The 27,872-nt window shown below is 41.8% G+C and overlaps 1 protein-coding gene across 2 annotated transcripts in view; it reads left to right on the top strand.

Annotated features, from left to right (window-relative positions):
* Positions 1 to 1,156: 1,156 nt before the first annotated feature.
* NFATC3 (nuclear factor of activated T cells 3) overlaps positions 1,157 to 27,872 on the top strand; it is a 66,150-nt gene continuing 39,434 nt past the window's right edge. For both annotated transcript variants that reach the window (XM_084533409.1, XM_084533408.1), the window contains exons 1-3: positions 1,157 to 1,371; positions 16,316 to 17,447; positions 25,147 to 25,309. In XM_084533409.1, coding sequence (XP_084389535.1) covers positions 1,272 to 1,371; positions 16,316 to 17,447; positions 25,147 to 25,309 — 1,395 coding nt within the window. In that variant the 5' untranslated portion in view covers positions 1,157 to 1,271. The remainder of the gene's footprint in view (positions 1,372 to 16,315; positions 17,448 to 25,146; positions 25,310 to 27,872) is intronic.

The following is a 27,872-nucleotide window of genomic DNA, read 5'->3' as shown; positions in this document are numbered from 1 at the left end:
GAATGAAGGCAGGAGGGCTTTTTTTAAGCCTTGGTTAATCCAATTACACATTCTTTTCCAGCTTGTCTTGCTCCATGACCTTGGATTTAGAGGTATAAAAGAGGCAACAAACCAAGGGCTCGTAAAAGTTTGGGCTTCCTTTAGGAGAGGGAGTGGGCTCCCCTAGCAGGAGCATCAGCCTTCAGTTTAAGCACTGGAGGAGCAATAGCTGCAGTTGCTCATGGGTTTTACATACAGAAACAGCTCATGGTGCATGGGAAGCGACAGCAGAAGGGATGGTGCATTAGAGGATTAAGGGAAAGGCAAACCCCCAGCGGCTTTGTACTCTGTGCTACATGGAGCATCCCATCCTCAGTTAGACGGGCTCCTCCCTTGCCAAGGCCTGCAGAGGTTTTTCAGTTTTATTTTTAAGCACAATGCTTTCTGCTTCCACCAAATCTGTAACACCAGAAAGGGGCTTTTTGTTTAGGCAGGGCTTCTTCAGCACAGATTACTGAGCTTCTTTACGAGCGTGCAGACAGATGGCATTAACTGGGCCCTCACAATTCACCTGGACCCAGGACTCTACACCGGCACCAAGCTCTGTTCTCATCACCTTTGCTGACCTACAGGCGCACCTGGCTGCAGACACGGGTGGGGCCGCCACACCTGCACATCTGCATTGATGCGAGCAGCAACGCGCTCAGCCCTGTGCACAGCGATACCCTCAGTTACAGATGCACTGAGCAATCCGACCCACAAGGCACTAACCCCCAAACCTACAGCCTGCCCCCAGGAGCACCCCCCCAGCCCCGGCTCCCCTCGCCCCCTCCCTGGCGGCGCGCCCCAGCCCCGTGCCCGCCGGGCGCGCTCCCGCGCCGCCACGTGGCGCGCCCCGCCCCGCCCCTTTACGCGCTCCCCTTGGGCGGTGCCTCCCTGCGAACTACATCCCCCAGCAGCCCCCGCGGCCGGGCGGGGCCGCGCGGCGTCACGGGCCCAAACCCCGCGCGAGACAAAACCCGAGCGCTGAGGGAGGGGGGGGGTGCGACTCCCAACAGAGGGGCGTGTCCTAGCCGGAGGGAGGCGGGGCTTCCCCGGGCGCGGCCAATAGCAGGCGCTCCCCGCGCTGATTGACAGTCGGAGCCCCCCCGCCCCGCCGCCCGCCGCCGTCCCTCAGCCCGCGGCGCCGCCCGCTGCTATGAGGCGGCCCTGAGCGGCGGCGGCGGCCCAGCGCAGCCCGGCCCGGGGTTGCCGGGGGGGTCTCGCTTCGCTTCGCCCCGCCGGCCAACCCCATGACTACGGCAAACTGCGGCGCCAGCGACGAGTTCGACTTCAGGCTCATCTTCGGCGAGGACGGGCAGCCCGGCCCCGGGCCGCCGCTGGGGCCTGCAGGTGCGCGCCGCGGGGCCGGGAGGGGACCCCGGGACGGGACCGTGACGGGACGGGGGGGGGGGGTCGCGTTCTCCTCACGGCGAGGCCGGGGGAGCAACCAGGGGGGCATCGGGGGGGCTGTGGGGGCGCTTAGGGGGGTATCGAGGGGATCTGGGGGGGAACCGGGGGCTTGGGGGGGGTTTTGGGGAGGCACCGGGGGGTGTGGGGGGAGCGGCGCCGTCCCGCCCGCCCTGAGGGGCCGCAGCCGCCTCACGGCGCCGCTCCCCGCCCCTCGCCGGCGGGAGGCCGAGGGGGCGCCGCCGCCGGTTTCTTGGGGAAAAAGCAAAAAAAAAAAAAAAAAAAAAGTTTTAAAAGACTCACACAAATAAACCCCAAAACTTCGCCCTGCGCCGCCCGGGGAGCCCAGATCGCGATGTGGGGGCGTGCTGAGGTGCGGGGTTTGGGGCCCAGGGACCCCCCTGCAGGGTTTGGTGGCACTGCTGCCCGGCTGTGGGGTGCCCCTGCAGCCTGGAAGCCCTTTAAAAACCCCTCTCGTTTCCTCGAGCAGCACCCAGCACGCGAATTCCCCCCAAGTTGTCGTGCAGGGGATGAAGGAGAGCCAGCTGTGCGGCGTGTGGCTGCGCTGGACTTGGCCGGCTCTGCGCCTCTTTTGTGACCTACTTGAAATAAGGGCTGGCTGGTAACGCGCCGTCCCGAGCCTGCCCGGTGAGATGGCAAGATAGGTCTGAAACGCAGCTGGAGCCGGGCGAGATGGTGCAGCCATGTTGTTGTGTGCGCTCACTTGCTGGTCTGCAGAAGTTGATCAGGAAAAAAATTCATCGATACGCTCTGTATAGAGTCCAGCGCGAACGCTGGGGAGTAGTTGCTAAAAAAAACAACCCCAGCCTCCAACTTTTTTGATGCGGAGTTTTAGCTTACAGATTGCTCCAACAAAGGGGGGGGATTTTCCTCCCTTATTTTCCAGTTTGGTGGAGTAGACAGGAATAGTAAAAAGCAGATGGTGCTTTTGGGAAGGGGGCCTGAGTTCTGCTAGCCAAAACAAACGCGTTGTAGCACCCGATGAACAGGATGCGTTCAAGTCAAACGGGAAACAATGGGGAGTGTTAATAAATTACAACAAAAATAATGGTGACGTCCCAATTTCTGTTTGCTTTTCTTTTCATGTTAAACTAATAATCTAAACTATGTTACTCAGTTACTCAGTCAATGGTAGATGAGAATGAGAAAATGAGTACAGAAAACTGGACGCTTTTATAGTACTTGTATTTTGGTAGCATTCCTTAACCAGTGGCTCAGATATTACTTTACAAAGAGAGCGAAACTTCCATGCTTGATAATTTACAACTGTTTTTAAGGCAAATTTGAAAATGCGATATTCAGACGACGAACAGATTCGTTTGCTGTGGCTTTCAGTGAGAAATGCTTGGCAGGGGGTTGGACCAGATGATCTCCAGAGGTCCCTTCCAGCCTCAGCCATTCTGGGATTCTCTGATCTGCGTCCCCAACTCAGGAACTTGACAGCTTGGTGACGTGCTGGGGGTGGCTGGTCTGTGCCCCAGACGTGGTCCTGAGGCGGAGGGGTTACAAAAAGGCCTCTGCCTCTTGACATTGCCACAGCTTAGCTGTCAGTTCTGCCTGTAGATCCAGAGCTAGATTCCTCGTAAGAGAGGACCCTAGTTGGAAGTCGTATACTTTCCCTTTCCCCCTTGTCCAAGTATATTAGTCGAACAGAAGTTGTTGCATCTCCTTAAAGCACGTGTTTCATAATCCCATGTCACTCGCTTCAATGATATTGTCAGTTGTGCAGCAAAGTAAGGGTAAGGTTTTTTTTCTCCTAATATGTAGTGATAATAAAGTGTGTAGGTGGCAGGGGAAGGTGCTTAATTTGAAATAAATAATACTTAAATTGCCAAGTTTTCTGTGATTATGAACACTTGGAAAGTTCTTGTGCCTCATGCTCATCTCCCGAGGTGTTTGGGATCGGCATCCTCGTGAAAGAAGTGTCTGGTACTAAGTTCTGGTGCAAATAGCACGAAAATCTAAGTTAATGCTTTCTTTTATGCTGAGACTACTGCAGTATTGTGAGGATTTAATTCTTCCATATGGGTACATAAATAATTATATATCTTAATTTGTGACTTTTTAACCAAAATCAAAAAATGTGACCTATTCATTCATTTAATGTTTTTTTGTTGTTGTTGTTGTTGTTTTGTTTTGTTTTGTTTTGTTTTTAATTATTACTTCTGAGTGATTGAGAATGATTGAGAAAATGCTAGACCCAGGCTGCAGTTGCTGTTTTTTGTGACGTGAAAGGTCGATATGAGAAACTAAACCAGACTGTATTCTGAGCTAGCGCATAAAACACTCTCGGGGGCTTGCAGGATGCTGGAACTAAAGGGCTTAGCTTTGTGCTCAGTGGCAGAGACTGAGACCACCGTTCTGCAGTGGAGCTTGTGCGCTAGATCTGAAAATTGTAGCTCTTGCTGCTGAGGGGAATGCATGAAAGATGGCTCTAAGGCACTTGAGAGGCTGTGGCCTAGTACTGCAGTCTGCTGTGTTCTTTGGTTAAAATCAGGGGGATTGCCCACTTCATATACCTCGTGTCCTGACATGAGCATTTGCTTGGGTTCAGAAGTGCTTCAGATACTTATAAGCGGTGTTCAGGCACTGAGCACCTTCTGCCAAACCTCCCCTGGTGTTTCAGTGTCCTTGTCCCCAAGATCGCTTTTATCTTGCAGTGTTCAGCGCTCAGAGCAGGTGGTTCTGGGCTCTAGGTGCAGGTCAGCTTCATCTGCTGACAAAACACTGCAGGCCTCCAGTGCCCTGAGGTGAACCAAGGCCCTTTGTTGTGCTCTTGCTTGCAAAACTATTTTGTTAGTTGGGGCAGCATCTGACTGCATCTGGCCACCCAGTATCAGTTGCCTTTGCTGAAGTAGGCATTTGGATTACGGTATTGTTGGTCCTGTGCACTCCAGTAAAAGAGGTTGCCATGTAACTGCCTTTGTTGGTCAACATATTTGAGGTGCCACCACGTTTGGTCTTTTTAATTAGAGATTTTTGAGATTTGAATATGTAACACTCGACTAGTAGAATTTGAATACTGTTTTTTCTGATGCCCCCACCCCTTCTACCGCTCAGTTTTGCAATACTATTAACTGTAAGCTTGGGAAGTTTGAATTTAGAATTGATAAGGCATTAATCAAGTAAACTGCATAATGGGCTAGGTGCTGCTGTTACAAACCCTGTTGAGGTTGAGGTATAGTAAAAATTGCAGTCTGGCATTGAAAAATGCCGAGTGCAGAAGGGAGCAAGTACAAGTTGCTATGATTTGTTTCTTCAGCTGATTTTTTATTTTCAAGGTTTATCTTCTGTTATCAAAAAAGGTGTTTCTACAAGGGAAGGTCCTTTGAAGAACTTAGAGTATGTGGTACTGAGCTGGGAATTCCAGATCTGGTGAAGTTCTGTAACATCCCAGATTATTATTTATTCAATATGTGAAATGAGGACTGACTTAGAGACTGTCAATATCCAGCAGATGAATTATTTAATTGCTTAGGAAATTGTGACAGCTGAGTTGTTGATGCTTCTGTTCTGAATCCTGTCAAAAATGGGCCTGTTATTTCTGCAGAAGTCTTCCGAAAGCGAAAGGGTTTGTTACCCAGGAGAGCAGAACAATATGCCCACCCTAACCCCCAACTTTTTGCTGTTGAATTATGAAGTGGAGGAAGACAATTCCATAATACCTTTTAGCTTTCAATGTATGTAGTCATCCTTGGTTGTTTTTTGTTTGATTTCCCCAAATACAAATATTTTAAAAGTACTGATACGTTTTTACTATGAGAATGAAAGCTATCTTCCTTGGAGTTTTTGTCCATAATAGCTGTTTTTTGGAAGCTACGAAATAAACTGAGAAAGGGTTCTCCATATTTTCTGTGACTTAATATTTGGTTAGCTAATGCTGTGCAGTTATCTTGTTACTGGTGCATTATTTCCCACAATCTCTCTTACATCCTGAAAAAAAAAATTGTTGTGGGTTATTGGTTTTGCTTGCTTGGGTTTGTTTGGTTTTGATATCCCAGTTTGGTGATGGATTTAGTGACAGTTCAGAATGTCTTTGTGAGCTGGAGCCCTGCTCTGGTTTATCTGGATTTGGCTTTTTAGTTTATTTGGAAACTTGTATGCTTTTGTTCTACTTTTTTTCTTTTCTTTTCCCTGTAGCTTAGAGCCAGTAGTGTACTGGTTCAAAGCTGTTTCTGAATACCAAGAATGAAATGCTCGTTTGGCAATTGTGACTGACAAAGCAATACCTGCTACTTCCTTTCAAAGCCTTCCCTGTTTGCCCTTCTTTCCCTACGAGCATCCTGGAGCTTCTTGGGCTGCTCAGCAGGTGCTCGCTGCTGGTGTGCTGAGTGCCCAGGAGCGATGTCTGAACTTTCCTCAGCAGCTAGGCAGAGATCTCTGCAGCAAAAGTTGGCACTATGTCTGTCATTTAATTCAGTTATGTACTAAAAAATCTTACAGCAGATGACTTGTACTGAAACAGCACCGTAATACTAGTCTTCATAGCTTTGCTTTGATCATTAATATCTAAAACATTTTTCACTTCTTAAATGTGTATTTGTGACATCTTTGCTGTCAGGGGCTGCTGTTAGAGAGTAGAAACCAGGCTAAAATGTTTATAGAAGCCTGCAGTGCACTTGAACTTCTTGTTCTTTTCCCTAAGGTAATGGTTAGGGTGGGTAGTGCTAAGAAAGTCACATTGTGGTAGGAAAGAAAGTCTCAAAACTGGGCTGGGTGGAAGATGCAGGGCTGAACGCTGGCAAGTCATTGTGCACTGCAGGTGGGGGCTGAGGGAGGGCTGCTGAAGGTGGAAATCCTGCCTGTGGCCCCTTGCTTCTGATCCCAGACTGCTACAGATCCCTCACCTTAGCTGGGAAGGGGCAGCCTGTGGGACGTAGCCTTCTGAAGGCTTTTTAAGAGATCAGCTTGCACACCTGTATTGCTTGCCTGAAGTCATCTTACTCTGTTTAGGTTCATTTGTCTGCGTAAATGGGTAGGAGAGCGAGTCTTTGCACAAGATGGTATCTCTGAGGCTTATGTGAATAGTTTGAGCCACCCGTATAAATACAGCTGTCCGTGCTGCTCTGTAGGTGTCTGCTCTGTGCAAGAGAACTTGTGTAGAGGAAGGCCTGGTTCAGCTGGTGCAAGAAAGGGATGAATGAACAAGTTGTTCAAGTCTGTTTCTTTTTTTTTTTTTTTCCTCCACTAGAAATAAATGACACTTTAAAACAAAAAATACTTTTTTATTTATGATAGACAGAGCACCAAATGTATTGCAGTAGGAACTGCTGCTTGCGGGGAAGTTTAATTGCTGCCACTATTTTATTTCACAAGCTGGTGAGTGCTGTTGTGTGCATGCAAAAGGCTGATGCGCAGGGACACGATGCAAATCAGGCAGAGGCTGTGGTTATATAATCTGCTGGTGGAGGGCAGGGGGAAAACCAAACAGCTGCATCTGACCAAAAATAGAGGGTCTGTGACAAGAGCCGCACAGCTTGAAGGTAATGTCGGGAGCCTGAGGAAGAACCAGAGGGAGATAGGAATTAAAGTCAAAGCTGGTGTCACCAAATTCAGTGTTGCCTGGCCATTGAGGGTAACGCAGATTAAGATGGTAATGTTCAAATGTGTTGTGGTTTTTCATATTATGCTAGCAAAATGAAGTCTTGCCTCTTTGGGTAAAGCTTGACCAGGAAGAGGCCATTTGGCAAAAGCCAAAAAAAGTTCTGTTATGTGCTGTGGTAGTTGCACCTGATCTAATCTCATAACTTTCATGATTTGGTGTCTGGTTCTTGGCCCACTGTGTAAAGCATCAAGAGGCGCTCATGCAGCCATTTGGAAAAGATCCCCAGTTTGACCAAATGTCACTTACTTCGTGTATGTATTCATCCTGATGTGCCACTTTCTGTTCCCCTCCCTCCAATCTGATGGTGTAAATCTGAACACGTGCTGAGAGCCGGGGTGTGGGAGGTGGGCTGGGTACGGAAAGTGTGCTGATTCTTTTATCTTACAGATATATGAAAATTGGAAATAAATCGTTTCTTTACTGAAAGCAAAAAGTAGTCCTCTGCTGAAAACATGACATTTTCCTTTTCCTTGTGCCCTACAACTGCAAATTTAGTATTGTTGCTGTTGAATGAGTGAGAAATAAGAGCAGATTGGGCCCGGGTCAATCGCAAGCAGCAGTTTGGCCGTTCACAGCAATAACGTAACTACAGGAGTTGTTGCCTAAAGCTGCCCTAGTGGGCCAGGGAAGTGCGTGGAGCAGAGCTGGCAGGCAGCCCAGCCCGTAAAACAACATCCCCGTCCTTGCATTTGTCCAGGCATGCCGTGGGGGTTCAGATGACAGTGGAATTCAAGAGGAGTGAAGTGATCAGCAAGGCCAAGTAAAATCGCAAAGCAGGAGCAAGCCCATTAATGAGCCGCTGTTCGGTTCTGCCTCCAGCACAGCCGTCTCTAAGTACGGCGGCGAAACGCTGGCGGCGAGGTCGTGCAAAAATGTGCCGAGCTGTTCAAAGTCTTTCAGGGAAGATGAGTTCAAAGCTGAAGAACGGCAGAGCTGATCGGTAAGAAGGCTTTCTGTCTGTGCTGCCGGCTGCACGTCTCTCGAGTTGACTGAACAGCTGAACTTAATCGTTTACGTGGCTCTTCTGATTAAATGTCTCCCTGACACTGAATGCTTATGGCTGCTTGTCAGACAAAGGGCGATAGGTGTGATACGAGTTATTTTTGGCGGGTTTTGTTGAGAGGGCCAGGCTTTGTTTCTGTATACCTGGGGGAACGGGAGAAGAATCAGCTTTCTGGGAACCCGAGTGCAATGATGGGAACACAACCAGTGATCTTCCAACAACATGGCCATAAAAATGGGAATCTCATTTCGGTTTGGTTTGGCGTGTGTGCTTTTTTGTTGTGTTGTGGTTTTTAAAAGCAGAAACAAATACTTCATTTGAGCATGCAGAAAGACATTCATAGGTAGAAACATGAGCAGGTACCTATGGCTAATACATCACCCTCAGAACTACAGAGTGAAATTATTCATATTAATATTTAGTTTAATAGCAATTGTTTGTTTAAAATGGCTTCTCAGGCTGCTTTTTGGAGGTTATTCATCACTTCTGAAAATGATAAATATTTTTAATATAGCAAAATATTACTAGATGGAGTAGGGCTTTCTGTTTATTTTTTTAATGGGTTGGTGGAGGAAGTTATACTCAAAATCCTGTAAGTGTTCCTCTCTGGACTTGCTTTTAGGTTCTTTCAAACCTAGATTTTTTTAAATTTTTTTATAGATGAGCTTATTCAGGATTGCAGGAGGCAACTATCTCTCAATTCACCCCTTAGCAAGAGTCTTTGTGTTTCAGTGATTGCTACCTTTCTTTCTTAGGAGCCAATGCTGTGATTTTTTTTTTTCTGAATTTTTTTACATTGGTTTGGTTAAACAGACAAATTGGAAGGCCACGTAAACAGAAATTTCACTGATAAGCAGTATTTGTACCATGCTAGAGAGGGAATAAAGCGTTACCTTGTAACTAAACTTGTTTTACAAACTTCTTGTGTCTTCATATCCAAACTGAAAACCCACTACATATCCAGGATGTCAAGCTGGTAATGAAGCCAGGGTGCTTTTATTAACTGGGAGTGACAGTGGTTTACTGCTTTTGGTGTTGGATAAAGGGTGGTGATAATGTCTACAGTAATTGATAAGGATTCATCCATACCTTATATAAATGCTTTCTAGTAGCTGTTCCCTAAATCAAGGACACAAAGGAGCTAGAGTAACAGCCTGATTACAAAAGGTTTTAGTGGTGTCACTTGGGATAAGTGTACTCAAGTGACAAGGCCACAAGAGAATGTGTGGTTTAATGCAGGGAACCGCTAAGAAAATTTGTCAACGTTCTGTGTTTTGCATGTAGCTACTTTAATTTAGGTCAGAGTTTGTGTATTTCATCAGTGTGAATGGTCGGGTCTAGGCTTCAGAGCAGCAGATAGCAGTACCTTTCAAAGGGGTTAGCATTTCTGCTGGCTGGGGGAAGATTTGATTTTAAGCTGATTAGGTGCCTGCTGGAATAAATACAAGTTACTGAGGACTCTATGAAGAGATGGGAGGTTTCAGGGTTTGCACGTGACACAGTCGTGAGGCATGCTTGTATTTTGGGGGATCATTCTGAAAATTGGTGAAAAACTAGCTTTCTAGCTGTGCTTCGGTGTCTCCTTTTGGGTTCCATGCCTGTCTCTGCCTGTGACACTTACTGTGTCAGTCAGTTAGCAAAGTGAACTTAGAGGGGGTGGGGGGGTGATAACTCTTCACTGATGCGAGCACTTCTCATTCTGGCTCATCTCAGTCCCTTAACATACAGAGCCTTTGAGTTCTGTACATGTGAAGTCTACACTCCAGCTGTATTAGAAAATGTATTGATGAAAAGCTGTAATATTAAAGATTTAAAGTACCTATGTGGTAGGACCGACTGCTGCGGCACAGCAGGCTTTACTCTGTTGTATTGCAGGACAGCAGCTGAAGTAAGGGGTAGCTTTGCTGAGGTGTGAGGGGTTCCCAAACTGGTTTGCTCAGATGCTGTCAGTACCAGGTCTCAGCCAGCACTGTGCTCTGGTTGATAATCAGAAGGAGGCAGGCTCCCGTTTGTCTTCCCTCGTCTTGCTGTAGGACTTAACCTCTCCCCACACAAACTTTTTGTCTTTGCTTATTGCATTTTTTTCTATGCACTTCCACAAAGATCACAGCCCGGGTCATTGTGCTGTCCTACAAACTAAGATACCCATTTTCTTGTACGCACCTGTTTACTCTTTTGGTTTGTTTTGCTTTGGCCCTACTTAAGCACTCTGGTTTTGGTAACTCGGCTTCTGTGCAGTGCTTATTTCAGGACAGAGGCAGACTGTGCTCCTGGACGTGTCCCTGGGACAGCAGAGTGCTGTCGAAACACCTGGGGTGGTGGGAGCTGGTCATCGTGCAGACATGCGGCAGAGGGGTGACAATTTCACTGGGTAGGTCAAGCACTAACCAGAACTTCAAGTAGCTATAGAACCCTTCATGGAGTCCATTGTCCCCAGAAGAGAACAGATACTGAACCATAAGCTCCAAAAAGTTCTCATTTGAAAGCCTGCTGCACAATCAACCCGAAATACCAGGAGAGCTTGAGAAGGCCCAGGTATAAACACTGCCTAGTGCTTCCGGTTGCTCTTCGCTGTTCTTGTAACCGAACATAGAGTGACTAATTCTTGTTGAAACTTACTGTTACTAACTGGATTTTTTTGCCTGCTTTGTACATCAGTCTAGCCAGCATCTCTCAAAGCATTCTGCAATGAAAGATTATGAGAACTTGGATTTTAAAAACAAGGAAGAAGCTTTCTCAGCTGAGATTAACTCCATTTGCCACAACTGAAGTACATAATTTTTGGAAACGTGCTTGTGGCTTAAGTAGATACACTTGATTTTCATGTTTATTTAGTCTGTTTTTCTTACGTGCCCAATAAAGTTTCATGACTGTTACTTCCCTATTTGGAACTGAATTCTGTTACTTCATGGTGAAGCGTGATTGCTCCATGGACAGCCCTTCTACTTGAAATGTGTACCAGGCGACGGCCGAAGGCTTCAGTTGCACATTACGTTTTTATTTGGGAGTGACACCACCTGCACTTCCAGTCCTGGCTGCTTGCTTCTCCCCACATCCTAAAGTTTACGTAGCTGCACTGTAAATCAGATTACTAAAATCATCCGGGTTAAAAATACGACTCTTCTTGTTTCCCCTCCTGCTTTGTATACGTGTGAGTGTGCGTGGGAGGGTAGTTACTGCAGAAAAAAACATAACATGTAGTTACACCCTGCGAGCCAGTCTGGTCTTTTTCTGTGAAATGTCAGTTGTAAACACTTGATAGGCTGTATTATTCTCTTGCTTAAGCTAGAGCAGCTTCGTTACTGCTCTGCGATTCTACTGAGGATAATTAATTCTCATCTAGACTAGGACTCGGAAAAGATTCATTGACGAGCTGCCACTGTGAAAGAGTGTTTTTCATGCACATTTTCAGGATCCTTGCTTAAGACGAGAAGATGAGTGAAATTCTGGTGGGCACAACAGAGCTGCCTATATCTAGCAGCATACACGAGAAGTAAAATTTATTTTTCTCCTTTCTGGGTAATCAGATATGACCATGAAAGAGAGCACAACATCATTGAACATGGGGTACTCCTCCATCAAATGGTGGTGGAGTAAATTAACCTTTCCTGGAAGCTTGAACTTGCACTGATGTTTTGTGTGTTTGTAAACTTGGACTACAAAGAGGTGTTTTCCCCCTGCTCCCCATTGCTGCCGTAATTGCTTTCACAATTTACCCTTTTTATTACCATTTTTGGTGGCCTGCTAGTCAGTTAGACTCCTCATAAACTAATACGTGGCTGTTCTTCAGGGCTTTTTTGGGTTGTTTGTTTTGAAGTTCCCTGCTAGATCTGACATTTAAGCTTGTTGGAAGACATGAATTGTCTCTGGAGAATGTGCAGGATGCAATGGAAATCTGGAGTTAAATGTCCAATTATAGAGCTTTAGTGGAGTAGTGCGCCACCATGAACGCTGATGGGTTGTCTTTAAGTGCACAAAAAGCAAATTGGGGCTGTTGAGTGGGTTTGGTTTGCTGTGAAGCTTTGGACTCGTTTTTCTCCCCAAGAGGTATATGAATTGCTGCAACTGAGTAGGATAATGAAATTAAAAAGTGGAGCTACTGATGTTTTTTTGTTTGTGTTAACAGATACTTCTGTGGCATTCTTTTAATATCATCAAATTTGGAAAGAGATAAAGGTGACTTGTGACAGACCTGAAAAACAGAGGAGGGTGTCCTTCTCTTCTTAAAGTTGGGGAATGGAGACAGATTGTATGACTCGCGTTAGAGCACACATGATGTCTGTGGCAATGCTCGAGTCCTTCCTTATGCTATTTAAAGGACTTTATTACTGATCCTGTTTTCACAGTAGTATTTTTGTAAGACCTAGGTCATGTTGCACTTTCTTAGTACCTTATAACAACTCTTATTGTCTGAACCTGTTTGTTTATGGGCTTACAAACCTAGACTAATACCGCTGTTTGGATATATTTGGCACAGGGCTTATGTTCAGACATTTGATAGTAATTGACCTTCCTTCTGTGGAGAAATGGGGCTCGCTGCACAGCTGCACATACGCCTGTGCCAGTTCATCGCTGAGAACAACTGGTGGGAAGCATTGCTGGTCCGGAATAGCAGTGTGATACGTCAGGCAGCGAGCAAAATGTGCTTTAGAAATGGTTGTTCTGGGTGTTCTTTGAGCTAACTGAGGAATATTGTTACGTTGAAGTGTAGCTGGCAGCTCAGTCACAGACCAGCCAGTGTTTCGGTGCTGCCAGTGAGCTGCTGTGGGCTCGTGCGCTTCCAGGCAGTAGCAAACGTGTGCTCCAAGTGCTGGAGCGCCTGGCTCTCCTTGAGGCACAGACACACGAGGGAGACACCAGTGGCAGGCTGCACCTCCGTGTAGCTGACGGGCATGTTAGGAATACAGGGTGTGCGCTGCCTTTTGTGAGCCCACTAGTAAACACCATCTCATTGGGGAGGGGAAGAGGGCTTTGCTTATTTCTAGAGACTCGCTGCCTCCGCCATGCATGGTAGTGTGTGGTGTTGTAGTAAGCTAAAGCAAAGCTGAGCTTCTCTGTGTGCTACCAATCCAAAAGGCCTTCCTCGGTTGTACAACAAAATGTGTCTGATGTGGTTTTGTTCTTAACAAACGTTGACTTCTTGTTTTGTTTCTTGGTCTTTAAATGCTTACAGGAGCAAATTACTTCCTATAACTGAAGTTAGTTAACTTGATTGATCTGTAATTCTTCACTGCTTTTTAACCTTTTACTCGGGCCAGTTTTCTTTACTCTGCATTGTTATTAATTTTGTTAATTTCCTTGCTTGCCTTTACTGAAGAAGCATTTACAGTCTACCATTTCAGGATTGTGGCAAGATTTGGATGTGGATGGCAGTGCTTTTCTCTGTCCTTGTGTTTTGCTATGTCCTACTGAGCATCTTGCCTCCATGTGCTTGTGGTGGCTTTTCTGCTCTACCTCAGTAATCTGACCTAGTTTCTGTTTCTTCAATGGTTCCAGCACATATTTTAAGGTCAGCAAAGGCCTAAGCCGTCTTTACTCCTTTATTACAACATCTTTTGCTCCCTTACAAGGATTACTTGGATGTAATAGCTCTTCCATTCAGTTATGTGATTTCCATAACTCCATCCCTTGCCATGGATTTTCGCATAACTCCTTTTTGCCTTGTACTTGCCTTTTGTGATACTCCCGTGAGCTTGTTTACTCTCTGATCTCTTGAAGTCTTCTGTTGGATTTCTTTCAGCTATTCTCACTCCTTTCCATCTTAAGGATTGTCAGGGTTTTTTTTTTTCCCCTCCTTTCTTTCAGTGAAGTTGTATTCATCTTTGTATGCTTACTAATTCCATCTATTTAGTTAGAGGGCTCTTGCAGATCAAATTCTTTATACAGTTCTTAATATGACAAAATTGTTGGTAACTAACATAGTAGAATTAATGAGACAGTCCTAATATTTAATGTTGTTCTTTGTATGAGTAACTAGCAGATTATTTTAACACATGATTATAAAGTGAGGGGTGGAGAACAGGCACAAACTAAGATAAATCTTAGTTTGGTTTATTGATCATGTCTGAAATTGGCTTGCGTGACTTAGACTTCAAAATATATTGTTTCCACAGTCTTAAGTGCGCTTGTGGGATTTGGCGTTCATTAGAGGCTAACATGTTCTGACTGCAGGTTTCCAGCTGCCTGTGTTTTGAGTACACGCATGCACGCTGCTGGGGAGGGATAGCAGGTGAACGCCCATATATAAATGTAATGTTACATATAAAATCACACAATGCATGTAAAACTATTTAGTATTAGTCTTAAATTCCTTTTTGCACCTCTTAATGTGAGGATCATTGTCTGTGTAGTCTGTTCCTTGGTAACAGTATGCTTTGTCTCCACTTGAAGATGCTTCCTTCTTGTCTCTGAGGAGATGCTGTTCTGTTTTGTTTTGTTTCTGAATAATGGCTTTTAGTTAATATTAAGATGATTGCTATTAATGAAGCTGAATGACTTGATTAACATCCTTTTTTTTTTTCCATCGTGGAAGGGCCTAAAATACATGGCTTCCTGTCTGGGTATTTTTATTTGATTGTGAGACAGAATAAATTTATTTTAAAACCATCTTCATTTCAGGGCAGCAAAGGCAGCAAATTGAGGGATAGTACTGAAACATCTGCTAGAGTTAATATATATTTTTGAATGATAAGTGACTTCTGCTGAGTGTGTAAAAAGAGTCTGTTGAAAGGGTCTTTTGCCTAATAACTTTTAATGAATCTTAAAATCTGAAAAAGTTGGTAAAGTGTTAATATTCTACCCAGCACTAAAAAACAAAACAAAATAACAAAAAAAAAAAAAAAAAAAAAAAACATAAAAGAGCTAATACCCTGAGATACAATTAATGCCATCTGATTTGCATTTACGGAAAATAGTCAGATGAACATGGTGTCTTATCATTACATTTAATAAAGGAGCAGTTTTTTGTTTTTTTGTTTTTTTGTGGAAATATATAGGTTTCTGCCTAATAGTCCCCTACTACTGGAAAAAAATAAATAAAAGCAACACTAGAAACTGCACAATTTTAATGGGTGAAAAGCTTTCCAAGTGATTCAGCATTAAAACAAATTACTCATCCTATAGAGACAATATTGTTAACAGATTTTTCAGACTAGTTTCAGTATCGAGTGGGAATAATACAAGTACGTTGAATTCATCTTCTAGGAGATGATAGAGTGGTGAACAACTTGAGGGTCTCCTTCACGCTTTGTATGATTTTAGACGGAAGGATCCTTTTTACTAGGGAAGTGAGTGGAAACGTAGCGATTACAAATTAAGAAAAAAGATGTGTTTTCTACTTATTTCAAGGACAAATATATTGTAGGAGTGCTTAATCCTATGCTGAGAAACAGGGCAAGAATATCTGCATTGGTTCTGTGGGACAAAGCTGCTGATTTTGTTAACTGGACTTGCACTCCCTCGTGATTGCTTGTTTTTCTTTGGAATATTTCCTGTGTTTGGGATAAGTTTGTGAGATCTGGGAATACTTTGCCTTTTTTATGCTGAACAGCTTGCGCTCAAACTTTGCGAGACTCAATTTGAAAAAATGCTGTTCTGTGGGATGGGCACTTGAGAGTTTTCTAAGCAACCAAAAAGGCCTTTGGAATAAGATTCTTCCTAATATCTTTAATAATGTTCCTTGTTAGGCCTCTTTTGATTAAATGCTTTGGGTTGTTTGTCATCTTCATTGGAGTTTGAGACACTGTAAGATGCTTTCCAATGTTAAAGGAGATAAATACTGTGCATATGATACTCCCGGGCTTATAAGTATTGACTAGTGGGATTGCAGAAAGTGTTGTGTTTGTTCATATTCATATAAAAAGATTAAATATTTAATGGACTATAACTACATTCAATTCATAATTAATTCATGGAAGAGGAAGTTTGAGTTGAGCATTTTGTCTTAAATGCTTTCAATATTTTAAACCCGTGTTCTGTGTGTATTACATTTTAAACCACTGAAGATGTGGATAAACTAGAATCTGGTTGAAAACTAGATTTATGAAAGAAAACTTAAGCTGTAGTCATATCTATCTATAAATAAGTAAAGGGGATCTGAAATAATGAGCTTTACTTTGTGTGCCTAGTATAATAAGAAATGTCTAGGATGTTTCCCGGACACGTCCTGTTTTCAAAAAAAGATCTTGTGACGTTTTTCAAGTATTGCACTCTGACTCTGTTCCTCTTTTTTCTTCTTCCTTTATTTATTTTGTTTTCAGATCTTGAGTCAGATGACTGTGCATCCATATACATCTTCAATGTAGACCAACCATCATCGTCTGTAAATCAGCCAATTTGTATTCCTCGCCATGGACTGCAGTCTCACTCCTCTCCTCTGTCACCACCTACAAGACTTCAGAGTCACAAGAACTATGAAGGAACTTGTGAGGTACCAGAATCCAAATATAGTCCACTAGGTGGACCCAAACCCTTCGAGTGCCCTAGTATTCAAATTACATCAATTTCACCTAACTGTCATCAGGGGATTGAAGCCAATGAAGATGAATTGCACACAAATGGCACAGAAAATGAGTATATGGAAAGGCCTTCAAGGGACCATCTCTATCTTCCTCTTGAGCCATCATACAGGGAATCATCCCTTAGCCCAAGCCCTGCCAGCAGCATTTCCTCCAGAAGTTGGTTTTCAGATGCTTCCTCTTGCGAATCCATTTCCCATGTTTATGATGATGTAGACTCGGAGTTAAATGAAGCAGCTGCTCGATTTACCCTTGGCTCTCCTTTGGCATCTCCTGGTGGTTCTCCAAGAGGTCCCAGTGATGAATCTTGGCAACAGCCATATGGATTTGGGCATGCCTTGTCACCTCGACAGTCTCCCTGTCATTCTCCTAGAACTAGCATTACAGATGAAAATTGGCTAAGCCCTAGACCAACATCAAGGCCCTCATCAAGACCTACATCCCCCTGTGGGAAACGACGACACTCCAGTGCTGAGATTTGCTATGCTGGTTCTCTCTCTCCTCACCATTCTCCAACTCCATCACCTGGTCATTCTCCCAGAGGAAGCATAACAGAAGACACATGGCTGAACACTTCCATCCATAATGTACAAGGTCTTAACTCCGGCCTTTCACCATTTCAGTGTTGTACAGAGACTGATATTCCTCTTAAAACAAGAAAGACCTCAGAGGATCAGACTGCCACTTTATCTGGAAAAATCGATATCTGTCCTGAAGAACAGGGTAACTTATCATCATCCCTGGAAACTGCAGTAGATGACTGCTCTGGATCTCAACACACCTTGAAAAAAGACTTGCCCGGAGACCAATTTCTTTCTGTTCCTTCGCACTTTACTTGGAACAAACCAAAGCCTGGTCATACTCCTATATTTCGGTAAGTGGTAAGCAAATCTCTTAAGTCCTTCAGAAGGCTTCACTCCTGTGCATCCTGTGTACACATACTAATGCACTAATATTTCTGTGATGCGTTAAGACTATTTAAAGAAAACTTGTGGACGGGTAAACAATATAACTGAAAAAAAAAGCAAGTTGAGACTCCGAATACCCATCTGCTTCTCCTTTTAAAAATACAGTAGATGCGCTGTAACATAGGCACTGACTTTGCTTGACCGGTTCTGTGTAGACATTTTCTAAGAAAGTTATGTTATGTTAATATCCATAAAGAAATTATCTGTATAAAAGCACACTGTGGGTGTGAATGTTGGTGTTCCCCTACTAGTCTGCCTTGATTTTAAAATAACTAATTAAAGTAGTGTCATTCTACAGAGGCAGTGCTTAAGATTTGCTCTACAAGGGCGTTGTGGATGAAGGAATTGGTGTGGTGGATGAAGGAATTGCTCTCTTAGTCAGGGGGGAGCAAAATCAAGAGCTGATGACTTGATACAGAATATCAGAAATTATTTAAACGCTGACATTTCTCAAAAATATAAAACAGGTACACATGCAGAAAGTGGTAAAGACTACATCTATTCACAAGTAAACTGAATAAAATGATACATTAGCTGCCCAAAATGTAGCCTGACTATTGAATTAGTGGAAATGGTTGCATTAGCAGCTATATCCTGTATGAAAAGTCAAACTACTTAGCATTTGTAGCTTGTTCCAGAGGTACTGTGAGATCAGGCATCTTTGGTATACTCCAATATTTAATTCTATTGTATAGTATTTTGAATTTGCTACTTAGGAAGTAGGGAAGCTAAGTTCACTCTTACCCTTTAGGAAGAAAAATTAAATGTAGGGAGATCCACTATTTGTTGAAGTAGTTTATAGCAGTAACCAAAAGCACCTCAGGTTGTATACTAATTGCAATTTATATATTAATCACATATTATATATGCACTATATATAGCATTATATCATAATATAAATTATAAAATATAAATTGCAGAATGTCCCTACGTAATATTTGATTGACCAGTACCTTGGCAGAATAGCACTCTTTCAATTGTAGATTAAATTGGTCATTTTTCAGTATATTTATCAATGAAGTTATTTGGTCATTTTATTTATTACATTCTTACTCTTGTTTAAGACACCTTTTTTTGTTTTCTTTAGGTTCCGTTAGGAAGAAGGATAAGAATTGACTTTCTGTGTATTTCATGTTTCCATCCCCTCCACTTAGAAAATCCCTTTCTTATTGGGATCTTATGATAGAGATAGTAGATCTGACCTTGCCATTTGATGCCCCATTGTTTAATGAAGATGCTGGGTTTTATTATTTTTTTCATGTCTACTGTTAAGAGCTTGAATTTCATTCACTGACAATACTTTTTTTCCCAGTGAATCTTTCAAACCTATTTCTAGGTTCTCGTATAAAGTAGTTTCAGATTTCTTTTATGAATTTGATTATTTTTTTCCTTCATTCCTTCTCAAATTCTGTATTACCTGTCTGAAGAGCAACATAGATGCTTCAGGATAGCCTATGTCAGTATAGGCTATAGGTAGTAGTCCAGGAGAATACCAGAGAAAGTGTTTCTTCCTAGAGCCTATTCATATGCAAATATCTAAATGTGATCCACTTGCTCATGGTGAGGCACCATCTGAAAAGGGTTAGTATGCTCATGTGAGTTATCTTAAGCGCATCCTTAAGTCATTGAAACTTTGTGGAATTCCCATTTAGTAGGTATTTAGTAAATATTTATGAAATCATGTCATACTGGGAAGTTCATTAAGACTGATCCCTTCTAAAGTTTTCTTGTGTAGATTCCAGCCAGCTGCCTCAAGTACAAAGCTGCTGTTTTAGAAAGACAAGTAGCAGGTAGTGTTTTGAAGTGATGCATAAGTAAATTGTTTCACAGAAACTGATGTTCTCTATTACAATGCCTACAGTTAGACATCTTAGATTAAGTTTTATAAGGCTTTTTTTTTTTTAATTTAGGTTGATCCAGGAAAATGAAAACATTGCATGGACAACCCAGAAACTATTAATGAGAAAAGATTATAATGTAATTTAATACTCAATTTAATACTCAGGATGGGGATTTTTCACTAAAAGTACATCTCATAGGAGCTGAGCAACATTTAGTGTTAACATCCACAGATATGGTGCTCTGTAGTTAATTAGTTCTGATTAAGAACTACTTTATAAACTGACAGTTTCCTTCATAATGCCGTGGCACAAGTTCAGTCTGGAGCACCGCAAAGCGATGGGATACCAGGCAGTATCTTGGTTGCAGTGGTGGTGAACAAATGGGCTGTGACACATGCATGTGCAGTTCAGGAATCTCTTTAGTGGTGGATGCTTAATGGCAACTTGAGAGTATTTTACCTGTGACTATCTGGCAGTTTCCACTGAAAGCTAAGATTGCTGACTATGTTAACCTTCTTTTTCGGGGAAAAAAGTAATGTAAATATAGTGGCAGGTGTTAGAACACTTGCAATAGTTAGTTCTCTTGTCTGAGTCTTTCTCTTGGAAGTCTGTGGAGCAGAGAGGAACAGAATTGTTCTATTTTTAGCATAACAATTGGGATCTCAGTCTTTAATTTTAAGAAGAATAAACCTTTTAATGTGAGTGGACTATAGACAGACTTACTCTGTTACGTAGTTATCCATCTGTTTTTTGTTACATAGAAATAACACCAGTTGTGCTGTGTTAGCAAAACTTTAAAGTGAAAATATTTGCAAGTCGCTGACTTTGAAGATAAGTACCCACTTAGTGAGACAAGCAAGAGAACTTTGAACCTCTTAGATTTTTAATAAGCCAGGCTATTGCTGTAATGTTTGCACACCATTAATGAATCCAGAGAAATTCAGACTGCTTAATACACGACCTCTGTGCTGTACGTATGATTCAGCTCTCTCCTTTGTTCTGAAAGATAGAATATAGATTTTACTCGGCAGTATACTATATCAGTAAAGCGTATTTAACTGTAGGTCTGCTAGTAGTAGAACAGTGATATTTTGAATGTAAACAGTATTAAAAAAAATAATAATCTATTGATAATCTACTGTGGCAACTGGAATGGCCCCCAGATTCTAAACTTCCAACATGTTACTTTGTTCTATGTAGTGAAGAGCAATCACAGCTGTGTTTTCACTCCACAAGAACTCTCAAAGAAGGACCCTAATATTGCAGAATAGTAAGATTTGAGATTTTGAAGGGTTTGCTGTGTCACGGCATTGTCTTGTAACCAACGCTGGTGGTTATTCTTTACAAAAGCTCAGGATGTGAAAAAGTTGTGGAATATCCATTGGTCAGTGAGCTCTTTCTCACAGTCACAGATTTTGATGTTTCAGGAGAGCTGCAAGTGTAAAGTGTTACTTTTGCTGTAACTAAGAAATAATAATTTAAAAAGCACTATAGTAGCAGGTCTGTGAAAGTTAAGTACCAGGGTTAGCAATTGCTCTCTGCACAGAGCCCCAGCTGGCTGTCCAGTGAATCGCCAAGGAGGAGTGCTCCAAATGGAAGACAACCATTTTCAGTTTTTAACTGGATTGTTTTCCACAGCTGCCATTGGCCCCACAGCACTGCGAGTGGGATAGAGGGAAGGATAAAGCGTAAGTTGAATGCAAGCAAGCAGTCTTGTTTCTAGGCTTTGTTTCTTCCTTTGCAAAGGAGATACAGCCCATGGAGTGGGGCCCTGACTTACAGGTCCAAACATTGAAATCCAGAGGAATCCATGAGATTGTCCTTCTGATGAGCATTAGATGTATGTTCATCAATGTGAGCAGCCAGAAGCAGTATTGTTTTGGAGGACATAGTTGCAGGTGAAGAAGGTATCCATTGAATTAATAGTGTGAACACTGAAGAGATCATTTTAAATATGATGGCTTCTGCTGAGGATGGTACTGAAGGGTTCTTTCTCTACTTCTAAGTTTCCTTTAATAGCAGCTGTTCTCTAAATCCTTTAATCTTGATGTGATAGAAGTTTGAGCTTTTGGAGACTTGTATTAATCAGATTATGAAATTCTCTTGGTATTACTGAAAGAACATTTGTAGCTTTACAGATTGGTGCTGTCTCAACAACGTGCTAAGATTTGATTTCATGAAGCATTTAGGATGACCGTGAGTCATGGTTTGCTGGTATGTGATTTGGTGCTTTACTAGTAGGTTACTGTACTGTTAACAAGGGGTTTTCTCAGGCAACGAAAAGCAAAAATTACAGAACCATGTGTAAAAGCCACTAAGTTGCAAGGTATTGTAACAGTAATTTTGTGATGAACTTCTGTAACAAAGTATGTGGAAGTGTCTACTAATACATTCCTCCTCCCTCAAGTTTGACAATTGAGGGATTTGAAAAACAGAAGTTCTTACTTCTTTTAATATTTTTGTCTAAAATAACTTTTAAACAAAACAAAAAAACAGTTCAGCACCTGATCTAGATCCTTTGTTCTGAGTGCAAAGGTAGAGATGGCTTTGCCAGTAATAGAAATGTCATCATGCTGTGTGCAAACTGAGGGAGACAAATCTTTTTGTCTCTTTTTGTAACAGTACGAAATCTTTGCACATTCCTCAAAAAGCTGTGTTTTTTTAAACACGTTATAGGTATCTTAGTTATGTTTTAAATCATCAGAGATCACTAGAGTTCAGTATCAACTTTATTTACTCAATTACTCCAGCTAGCAGCTTCAGAATTTGTTTCTTATATACAGTGTCTGGTATAGAGATTGTGTCGATTCACACCCCAGCACTGACATGATTCTTCCGTTTTGATGTTGATTTCTACCTAGTGGGGGGGGGGGAAACAAAAAAGGAAAAAAGTTTATAGACTGTATTCTGATATTTTATATATTTATTTAGTGTCCGAGCTTGAAGGTCCATGTGACGTTCAGAAGGTGACAGGCAAGGCAAGTTTTTGTTCAGCCTCTCTCCTGTTATTTCAGTTTGAACAAACCATTTAGATAGTGGAGGCTCTGGTAAACTAACAGAAGTAAAAAGCTTACCTTTCGAAATGATCACTGATTCACTGTAATGCATTGCTCTACAGCATTTTCCTCAAAACAAGTGAAAGAGTGGTGTGGAAGCAGAAATGAATTTAAATGATATTGTCACAGGGCAGAAAGATGCATGACACCGTACCCTGAAACTTTTTAGGATTCCATTGCTGCTGAGAAGTTGAGGGTGATGGAGACAGCAAGAAAAATATTCAAAGATAAACACTTAACGCTTTGGGTATCCAACATCACAGTCTGTTTCTTAAAGGGAAGCAGCTACAACTGTAGTCTGTTTTGTCTAGAAAACAGCAGTTTGAAGCAGCAAGGCCTAAAAGTCTAATGCTACACAATTTATTTGGAAACCTGTTTTGGAAGCGTCTTCCTCCCTCCCTCTTTTTCTCTGTCTCTCTCTCTCTCTCTCTCTCTGTCTCTCATTTAGGCATCTGCACATGCATGTGTGCTTGCTCACTCCCTCACGCTGATATTTTTTTATTTGTTTTCAAAGAATGACAAAATCTTGAGACCTCGTTATTTTCCTGTCTCCATGTTTGTTTTAGTATTCCAAATATTGTTTCAGCAGATAATGGGACTCTGATATGGCTTGTGCTACGTTTTTATTAGTTAATTGCAGGATTAAACCTCTTAGAGCTACAGAGAGCCATCATTAGCAACAAATACTTTTTCTAGAGTGAGTTTAATATGTAACTTTGAGTAATATCTCTCAGTAATTGGTATGTAGGCTGTGGTGTGCATGTTACACCAACCTCTCTGCAGGACCATATCTGTTCACTACGCATACCAACTATTTTAACATCAAATATTTGGTTATAGGGGAGAAAAAACTTTTTCAGAAATAATAAAGAACAAATTATTGCATGCTAATTTTTTTTTAAACTATTTTTAGTATCTTCTAATCCTGATGTTTTCTTTCCATTTTCAGACTGAAGACTTGAGTCTTCTTCAGTAACTATAAAAGTGAATGGCAAGGTCTAGTTGATAGCCAATAATAGCATTTAGGCAGTACGCCTTGGGCTGTGGTAAGTAACTGGCAGGACTGGGCTTATGCTGCATTCCTCTTGTTTTCCTGTTTCCTCTTTTACTGTTGACATCACTTCTCCTACCCAGTAAATAGTATTGCTGTGGAAGGACTGGTCCTAAGACCTGCTTACTGGGGGAAGAAGAGTCTTGGCTACACACTGAATGCTTGTGGACATGATTCATTGCTCTCATTTCTTACTTTTAGTAAGAAGACAGGGAAAAACTCTGGTTCCCATTCACTCCCCAAAAGGCACTTCAGGAAATGAGTTTATCTGTTAGCTCTCTCCTGAAGTACACAGTCGGAGGTACTCCACAAAGCAGCAGGCCAGCAGGTTTATAGGTGGCCCTCCTGTAGGAGGATGCCAGCAAGTGGGGCCTTTTCTTCTCCTCCTTTTCCATGCTTAGTGACAATGATGTTTGTAGTAAAAAGTAGATATATGGTGCTGCAGCCTGAGCCCAAGTCCATTCAGATACTTACTAAAGACAGCCTTTTTTTTCCCCCCTTCAGTTAAAACATTACCGTCTTTCCCAACTGTAGATATGTTTTCATAGTTTGCAGCTCTCCAGAAGGTACAGCTTATCTTTTGTGGATCTGTAGCTGTTTGTGTTTGTGAAAGTGTGCATGGTTTTGGACTAGCAGTGGGGTTTTACCTGACTTCCTGTAAAGGAGAAAGAAATGGAGCTGAGCTTTCTCAGGCAACAGTACAAACCAGTGTTTGTCCATCTCTTTAAAACCTACTTTGCTTGCCCTGTTGGTTAGTTTATGATAATAAAAACTATTTCAATAGAAAATTATTTTTATTGTATATGTTCTTGTGTGGTACACAGTGCTATAAACATTCACTTTTAAATGTTTAGAAATTAATTTGCTCTACCAGGTAATTACTGACTTGAATCCTACTGTTCTTCATATTAGAAGTCTGTGAATCTAAGCAGGTAAAAGGATAGGTATGAAAAAAAATGGTGATACCATGTGGCTTATTTTCCTTAGAGTTTTTCATGTTACTTCTATTCCTGCATTTTTTTCCTCCTTCCCTGGAGCAATTTTGCTACTGGGTGTAAGGGTATAATCCATGGATAAGCTAAGCATGCTCTTTAGGTGTGTTTGTTGCAGTAAGTCTTTATGCTTAGACAGGACTACTAGTCTTAAAAGTTTGAATCATCGGGTAGTGTTCATTTAAATGATAGTTAACAAAGTGCAGCGCTTTACAATCTTAAAGTAACTGTCTGCTTTATTATCTTCAAGTATTTTTTTAAAACTTAATGATTTAGGAGATAAATTTAAACTCTTCCCTTTAGTACCGCTTGAACTTGCTTGTTGATAAACTCGAGAATAAAAACATAAAATAAAAGCATTATGGAATAATGCTGGTAATGCAGGGCCTTTCTTTCAATCAGGGATTGGAAGGAAGAAATACAGCACTACATTAGTATACTCCAAAAATACCCCCCCCCCCCCAAATGTTTAATTGAAGATTTTAATGCACCAGAAGACTTCAGGAATTTTCAAGAAATAGTGCTAGGCTAATAGCTATTCTTATTTGGTAATTGTGTGTTAGGAAAACAACATCATTGTCTGTATTTATGGAGAAGTTCCTGTGATTGTACCCTGGCTAAATGGCATATTACATTTAACCATAGTGTGCACGTCTTGATTGCAGCACATCTTCGTTGCCACCTCTCGACTGGCCTTTACCAAGTCATTACGGGCAATGCGAACTGAAAATAGATGTCCAGCCTAAAACTCATCACAGAGCTCACTATGAAACAGAAGGAAGCAGAGGAGCAGTAAAAGCATCTACCGGAGGACACCCTGTAGTGAAGGTAGGAAGTCTGACTTTCCTGAATCAAAGATAACTTTCTCTTAGCTACAGTTACTGGTATTTACAATGCCGTGAGTCGTTACCTTCTTTGAAGCTTATATTCCTTCCTGGGTAAGATTTTCCCCTAAATGTACCTTGTGCAATACAAAAATTAGTTCAGATTTGAACTGTTACTCTGTAAGGGCAAGCAAGACTTGTTCCCCTTCCTACCCTGCCTTGTGTCTTGTCACTGTTTCCACTGCTTTAACAGAATCAAGCAAGCTTTATTGTCTTTCAGAACAGTTTTGTTCAGTACTGAAACTGATCTAAATGCCGTAGTAATGCAGGCAACGGTTCCCCTCTGACTAACAGAGGGTGGTGGTACACAAACTGTTTTGATACTTGGTACTGGTCATTAACAGTTGCTTTGGCTGGGTTCCTTTGTTCACGCTAAACATTTGAAGTGCTAAAGACATCTAAAGCGTAGTATATAAATACTTTGCAAACACCATCCAATTCTTGTTGAGCTCAGGGACGGATGTAAGGTCCTGGTAAATTAGGTTTGGCTTTCATGTGAAAGCTTTGCCATCATAATCTCCTTTGAAGGGAAAGAAGCGTGGTTTTGGTGTTGTGGGTATAAATAACTGTGTACACAAGTTGTGATGGGCTCCCCTCTGAGACAAGGTGTGCACACATCTCCTACCCTATGCTAGGTCGGCCGCTGGATTAGTTTACTGGTAGTCACTTATGTCTCCTTTAGTACCTATGGTGCCAGCTGGCAACAGAACTGCCCTCTTTCTCACTGGACACAAGATTGTGCTGGGGAATTATGGGGCTTGTTAAGATTCCTTGATTTGTAAGTTTGCTGCATCCTTGGCTGAAAGCGATGTCTCTTTACTTATTCACCTCAATCTTGCTTAATGATTTTTATCTTAATCCCAAAATATATTAAGATATATTACGATAAAAATCAAGCGTTCACTTATATGTCAAAAGAAACAACAGCTATAAAGGATAAATGGGGGGGTGCGGGGGGTGGAAATTAATCTAATTACCTTAAGGTTACCACAGGTCTGTTTTGTCCCCCAAACCCAGGATACTTCCTGTTCTTTTACAGGAAAATGGCAGTCATGGTTTCAGTCCTTAGTGTTTTACAAGAGCAATCGAGGAATTACAAATGTATTTGTTATATTAGTCCCATTCCAATAGTTTAAGTAACTTGTTAGTATTTAAAACCAGACTCAAAAGTGGTAATAGAGTTGGCATAATCAGTCCCTATTGTTTCTCCTACTCATACTATAGGGTAAACATATTATCACTCTTTCTCCTTATACTTTTTTATTCCTCACTGGAAAGCAAATTCTGTCATGCTTTGTAATTACATCAGTTTTGGAAGAGCTCTGAAGTTACACGTGCATAAGTAAAGAGGTACCAGCAGAATTTAAATGTATTGGACTGTCTGTTCCTTTCTCCTTGTCTAAGCAATCTTTCTAAGCTCTTCAACTAAAAAATTTCTTCTCCTAACCTGACACCTATTCGCATTCTTCAGGCTATTTATCCAACTCTGTTTCTGCTCTGATACCTTACCTTGATTTTTTTCATTCCTACTGTTTTCTTCTTAGGACTCTTTTTTTGTCTGTATCTTTCCTTTCCCTCCCTCGAAAAGAAGGCTGGATCTCTTCATCACATCTCTTCTTCCTTGAATAGTTTTCATCATCCTTCCATTTTCATTCTTAATCTAAGCTCTTCCTCCAGCTCTCATGTTCCCTACAGAGTTTCTCAGTGTTCTCCTGGTGACAGTGCCCCGGCGCAACCAGCTCAAACCTTCTCCTGTTGTCAGACCTGCTAGATTTCTTAGCACAGTAGAGGCAATGATTGAATACACAGTGGGGAAGTAAGTCTGTGCTGCATACTAGAGAAAAGTGAGGATGCCTGAGCTAGGCTGGAATCTGAAAGTAGTTGCCAGGGCAAATTTCTTCATGTGGAGCATTGTGTTTAGTTGCTGGAGAACAAGTAGATACAATTTTCACATGCCAAGGTGCTGGCACTGGAATTTAACACATCATTAATGAGGACAGAATCTTGGGAGATTTTAGCTGCCAAAAGAAGTCTCTACTGAGCATTTGGGAACTATTTTTTTTTTCCACCTGGGTTTTTGCATCTTGCACTAATATTTGTTTTAAAGGAACTTAGTTTGCTGATGGTTATAAAACTTGACAAATATATCTAGGCTTCCTTTTGCTTGCAAAACCAGATGCTTTTAAATTGTAGTGGTAGATGTAAATTAGAAAGAAAAACCACAGATCTGTAATCTATGTGACTTATTATTTTCAAAGATCTTTATTCTAATTAGAATTGTGAAATACCTCGCTATTACAAGAATGCTGTTTTAAAAATGGGTGTAGTATTTGTTTGTTTCACAGTGTCGTACTTAAACACATCCATGGTGCTATGCCTCTCAATTAAAATGACTACGAATGCAAATCAATATTCTATTTTGCAATTTCGTCTCTTCCAGCTGGATTAGAAATTAATTATTGTGCTTGTTGGGAGAGGAAATTGTTACGAAACAAAACAAGGATTTG

The sequence above is a fragment of the Aythya ferina genome (assembly GCF_964211825.1).
Source record: "Aythya ferina genome assembly, chromosome: 12".
In the NCBI taxonomy this organism is placed as follows: domain Eukaryota; kingdom Metazoa; phylum Chordata; class Aves; order Anseriformes; family Anatidae; genus Aythya; species Aythya ferina.
The sequence above is the reverse complement of the archived record's forward strand: the minus strand, read 5'-3'. Positions and strand labels throughout refer to the sequence as shown.